We start from the raw sequence: 6,154 nt of genomic DNA on the forward strand, positions 1-6,154 counted from the left end.
AGGGGTGTAAAATGGCAAGTCCGAGAAACTTTTTTTTTATCATATAACTTATTCTACCAACAATACAACCAAACACCATTTTTATCATATGGATCCATTATCTTCATCATCATCGTCGTCCGAAGAGATTTCTTCGCCTTTGAAATTTTCAAATCCTTTGTTGTTTTCGATATGATCTTACAAAGCACGTTGGGAGACTAAATTAATCCCATCTCGACGACCCGACGGCTCAACCAACATCGACTGCCGATTTATTTTTGTAGTTTTTTTTATTCGTAATAAAATGTATGTGTTTTTATTTTATTTTATGTTTTGAATGTTTAAATTTTTAATCGCTAAATGAAATGCATGTGTTTTCTTTACTATAAAAAGGTTGAAAAAAAGGTTGGAGGGTTGAAATAAGGCGGAGTTATTTGATTGGGTATTTGAAGAGAGATAGAAGGGTTGAACACTCGACTCCCTCCACCCTAATACATACTATTTTCTTTGTTATTGTTTTCTATATATCATTATTGATCTTGAATGTCATAAAATCTTTTAATAGTACGTGTCACCATAGTTTTAATATGTGTTTTCACATGTGATTGTTGCATTTAAAAGTTCTTACAAAATGATTTTGTTTACTTTTAACAAATTGATTCCATCTGTAATTTTAATTTGGTTTATAATAATATTTAAAACCTTTTAAATTTTATAAATTCTGTTATCAGATGATGTACTTTCTACTAATAAGTTTTATTTGAATGAATGCAGTGAAATTCTTAAAGATTACATATTGATATAAAAAAAGAAAAATGAGATGTTAATCAATAGTGGTTGAAATATTATAATTCTTTCATTTAATTTGTAACTTGAAAGGTTTTAATCTATATATTAGATATTTAATTAGATTAAAAATCTTTAAATATGAATTGAAATTCATTAAATAATTTTATATGAATTGAAATCTATTAAATAATTTTTTTCAAAATCAAATAAGAGATATAAATAACTATTTAAGCATTGTCATCTAAAATTCAAGACAAAATAATGCTTCATTTTTCTTTATTTTCAGCTCGACATGTCTTTGGCTTTTTACTGTGTCAATCAAAGGACGAGCGATCGAAAACAACCATGTTGATTTATACGTTTACGTGAGCTAATAGTTGACTTTTCTAAAATTGGGTTGTTTAAACTTAACTTTGAGAATTTTGTAATGTAACATGTTCTTAATAAGACTTTTGTATCACTGTATGTTAATTATACAATTAATATTTTATTTTTAATTCATGTATCCATAGAAAAATAAACAACATAAATATAATAATAATATGCTAACTATACAAAATTTAATTGATTACTGAATCTCAGAGTTTATCCAGTTGGGGCATAGAGAGAGGATCTGAACTCGGTTAATATTAAAAAGTCTAAAATTTTAACAACCGCACATCGTGCGGGTAAAAAACCTTGTAAAAATATAACGTTGTGTCTAAGCTAACAATTATCGATAGATGTAAATAAACAGGAAAAAAAAGGTAAATAAATATATGGTAATACTAGTAAATTAAGTTAAATAAATAATTAAATCAATCCTTTCTCGAGGAAACACATATATAAACTGTTTATTACATTTCAGTCTTTTTTTTTTTATTAGTATACTTAAACAAACAAAAGAACAAAAATTTGACCCAACTGAATTCATTCATTTTCTATACAATTTAATGTTGTTGGTAAAGGGTAGCAACACCAGTCTCACATAGTCACATGGAACAGGAAATTTTGGGTTAAAAAGACAAGAAAAGGTACCACACAAGTTATATGTGAAAAATTAAACAGGGATGTTTTTAAAGATTTTTTAATGACATTATTCATACAAATTAAACATCATTTTAGCGTTTACCGGAGAAGGTGATTCAATAATACTAGATGTTATTGGTTTCCATGATGTTTACCAGAGCATGATAACTTCTTTGTGTCGTGTATAATGAACATGAATGAGATTTTTTTTTAGAAATATTCTACCAGTTATCATATCGATCACTCATCACTCCATTTTCGCAAATGAGACGTAAGTCGAAAATCAAGTTAATGATTAGGTAAACTAGGGGTGTTTGGTAGGAGAGAATCATAGAAAATGTAAATGTAATAGAGAATGAAAATAGTGAGAAAAAGAATGAGTATTTAGAAAGAGAATGGATTCCGTTGTTTGGTATTCACAGAGAATGAATATATATATAAAATAAAATTTTAAATAATAATACATTTATTACATATAACATCTTAGAAAATTTTTTTTTTTTTTTTCTTTTCTATTTTCACCCATTCTCTACAAATTTATAGAGAATAGAAAGAATGAAATTGATTTCCCTTTCTCCTTTCCCATTCCTTTTCTCCCCTTTCCATTTCATCATACCACATACAATGATATTTCTATTAACATATTGGTTATTCACTGATACAAATAAAAAGCTTTGAAGCCAAAAAACCACAGGTAAATGCCATTTACCTGATAACAACTTCATTTCACCATCTCAACTTTGTCAATTTTTGAAACCAGTGTTGGTGAATCCACATGGTGAATTGTACAGAAGTAGTCCATGTCACTAGATCAACTAAATTACGGTGCCCGGGCCATTGACTGACTAATCCATGAGGTACAAGTTCATGGCAACAAAAGCTTGAAGCAGGTAAAGCTTTTCCAAATTGATACACGCAACAAAAAATATTCCCAACTAGGGGTGATCATGGGCCATAAAATGACCTGGCCTGATTGTAGACCGGACCAGAACGCACCAAAAACCAGTGGAGTAAAAGCAATATATATGCTTCTCATAACTTGTATCATCAGGTTGGGGGATTTCTTTAAATTCCTCTGTGGATAAATCAAAAGAAAAAATCGCCGGGTTCTTATGTTGATGTAACACAAACCAGTGGAGTGCCCCATTGCATAGGATACCAGAATCATCTTTTGCTTTATAAGGAACCATACGAACGAAGCTACATTTTACGTCTCCAACAAATTTCCATGCATTTGATTTCAAAGAAAGCACATGAAAACACGTCAAATCTGCATTTTTATTTGATCTCCCTAAAATGACCTTGTAATCATCTGAGGGTAGCCAAAACCACTGGTTGTTGCAAATAACTCGTAATTCATCATCAGTATTTTCGAGTTTTTTGACCTCTCCAGTTAAGGGATTAGCTACTATAATTTGAGCATTGGGAGTAAAGATGCATACAAGGCCATTGGAAGAACCAATAAGATGCTTTCGCAAACAATCCTCAATGATACAGATCCTCCACCTCTTATTAGTATTGTTACTATTAGTATTGCTATGTTTAGTAAAATGGGAAACAGCGAAACGAGAACCGGAAACCAAAGAACGCCATGACTTACAGATTCTGTTGCAGTGGACGACGAGATCTTTCAAATCCAATCTAACCAGTATTTCCTCAATTATATCATCAGGGATGACCACCTCCTCCGACATCCAAACTCTAATTGCCTACAATATATAAAATAAAATAAAAAGCATAGAGTGATTTTGCCACAAATAATGTATGATTATATAATTAACATGAATGAAATGTGTTTTATTAATACCAATATAAGTATAGTGTGGTGACCACTAATTTGTCTTTGGGTGGGCCGAAATGGCAAGTTTAAATGGGATTTATTAGTAAAATGAGTCCGATTAAAAAAAAAAAAGTTAAGACATGAATCCGTACAAAAAGCAAAATTAAGTGACGGGTTAATGACGGCAGAGGCGAAAAACGGGAAGCACATGAAAACGTGGGACGGTGCGTGCACTGCCTGATTCCCCTTTTTCTTTATTTTTTTGGTGTTGGTGTATTGTCAGATACGTCGGTCGAATTGGCCTCTCATCCGCCCTTCATCTTTGACGTCTCTTTCACTCTCGTACATTTATAGCCCCTTCACATTATCACTCCAACCCTTTATCCACCTAACTTCTATATTAGATAGATATATTTGTTTCTTTCATCCTTTGTTTCAATAATAAAATCCAAAATTTTATTAGTTTTCTTCTTTGGAGTGAAAATATATGCATAATATATCTCTCAAATTTCAATTTTAACAAGATTAGATATCATTGATCATATTCTTATAGATTTTTTGAAAAGATATATTTATTTGATTTTCATACATGTGTTTGAAAAAGTTACTGTATTTATTAATACACAACCAAAAATTTATATAAACCGATTTGTCAAAAATAAAAGAGTTTGTTAAACAAAACCTTAGTAATTCCACAAAATTCTACATTAACAAAAGGGCTGCATATTAGATGTATTAGGAGGTGGTTTATGTATGTCCTTGGACTCATCCTCCATGTTTATCCCCTGGAGAACAAGTGAATACCATTGGGTTGGATTTTTCCTTAAACTCGTCTTTGTGTCACACGATGTATTTTTTTTAAATAAATTTATGAGTGTAAAATTAAACATTGAATTTTACATGGCTCATTAGTTGAGATGACTCAAATAAGTCGAATATGTCAGAAATATATTGAAATCATTTATATCAAAAACACAAGTTAGAAACTACGCCCGGTTAAGATAATCTACTAAGGTACGCTTCACATGTAAAAGTCATATGATAGGTAACAATTCAAGGGGTCTAAAATGGTATGTGATCTATACTTTAGGCACTTAAAACCAAAAAATTTATACTACAAGGGTCAAATTAAAATTTTTTCAGAAACAAAATAAATAATTAACACATTGAATATTCTCAGCCGTATATATCTCTTTCTTTCTATGTTTATACTTATTTTATTTTTCAAATCAAAATTGTCATCATCTTGATCGTCATTGTATCCTACCCCCCACCCACCCCTCTCACAATTCACGCCCTCACAATTTCCACCTTCTTTTCCTCTTCATATTTCCGATTTCATCTCCATCCAAATCATATATATAGGATCATATATATCTAATATATTCAATTAGATATATATAATAATATATATCGAGATCAAGATTAGAAGAATTTTTACAAGAAAACATAACATGAGGTTGCCGATGGTTGATTGTCGTAGTTTGATTGAGTTTTGTCGGGCTTTTGAACAACATAAGAACAGCATGTCTCTAACCACCAATAATAACATCCATTCTTCACGGAATAATAATAAAAAGTATGCTGGGAATTCGAGTTTGAATATTAATAGTAATAATTCGATAAATAATCCATTTTGCGAAAAGTCACCTTTTGCGGCTATGGACATATTGATGTTGATACTTGTTTTAGGAGCATTAGGATTCTTGATCGTGCCTTACGTCACCACGATTTATCATGAGATGACACAAATACTGCCATTCGTTTTCGAAGTGATCGGAGACGTTATATCGGATGCACCGATTGCGTATGTTGTCGGTTTAGTGGCTGCGTTCAGTGGGGTGATAGCTAGTATTGCTGCTTGGGAAATACTTCAAGTGAAATCAAGAAAATGTGGGAAGAAAGATTGTAAAGGGTTGCGTAAAGCGATTGAGTTCGATATCCAACTTGAATCTGAAGAGTGTGTTAAGTATTCGGTTTCAGGAAGTTATAATAACGGGGTGAAGCCGTTGGAATTAGGGAAGGATCATAAGGAGCTGGAGGCAGAGTTGAAGAAAATGGCGCCGCTTAATGGACGGACTGTACTTATATTTCGTGCACCTTGTGGATGTCCAGCTGGGAGATTGGAGGTATGGGGAGCTAAGAGAATTCGTAGAATCAAAAAATGAATTGATCGGTTTTTTATATGATACGAGTAGCTTTTTCGTTTAGATAGAAATATAGAATAAACATGATCCGGTTTATGTTACTATTATTCATAGCTTCTTGCTTTGCTTACTTACATATAGAATAATGGATTCAATCCTTCCTTCATGACTATATTATGCACATTTATCAGAATTTGATAAGAAAGTAAGATCATTTGATATCATTATGTCGGGATCTCTTGCCATTGATACTACTTACATGAATAAATACGGGCTCCCCTGTATCTGATTGCTTAGAAGTACTTTATGGCTAATGCCCCTATATCTTTGCATAGCTATAGTTATAGATTAGCCTACTTGAAGGATTCATAGAGACCGTGATATGTAAGTCTTTTGGTCTTTAAGTTCATCATTTGACATTGCATATATACTGAATCTGTTAACTCTGTAC

At 31.6% G+C, this 6,154-nt stretch overlaps 2 protein-coding genes across 2 annotated transcripts; one reads left to right on the forward strand and one right to left on the reverse strand.

Moving 5' to 3' along the window:
* Nucleotides 1-2,711: 2,711 nt before the first annotated feature.
* Nucleotides 2,712-3,470, reverse strand: LOC122596283 (F-box/kelch-repeat protein At3g06240-like). The gene has a single exon (XM_043768835.1). The coding sequence runs from the start codon at nt 3,468-3,470 to the stop codon at nt 2,712-2,714; it is 759 nt and encodes a 252-aa protein (XP_043624770.1).
* Nucleotides 3,471-4,795: 1,325 nt separating this feature from the next.
* Nucleotides 4,796-5,875, forward strand: LOC122584009 (uncharacterized protein At5g19025-like). Its single transcript, XM_043756377.1, has one exon. The coding sequence runs from the start codon at nt 5,011-5,013 to the stop codon at nt 5,722-5,724; it is 714 nt and encodes a 237-aa protein (XP_043612312.1). The 5' UTR covers nt 4,796-5,010; the 3' UTR covers nt 5,725-5,875.
* Nucleotides 5,876-6,154: the final 279 nt, after the last annotated feature.

This window comes from Erigeron canadensis, chromosome 1, assembly GCF_010389155.1.
Source record: "Erigeron canadensis isolate Cc75 chromosome 1, C_canadensis_v1, whole genome shotgun sequence".
In the NCBI taxonomy this organism is placed as follows: domain Eukaryota; kingdom Viridiplantae; phylum Streptophyta; class Magnoliopsida; order Asterales; family Asteraceae; genus Erigeron; species Erigeron canadensis.

Coding starts and splice junctions, on each gene's coding strand:
- LOC122596283 (XM_043768835.1), bottom strand. CDS start 3,470: ATGTCGGAGGAGGTGGTCATCCCTGATGATATAATTGAGGAAATACTG.
- LOC122584009 (XM_043756377.1), top strand. CDS start 5,011: ATGAGGTTGCCGATGGTTGATTGTCGTAGTTTGATTGAGTTTTGTCGG.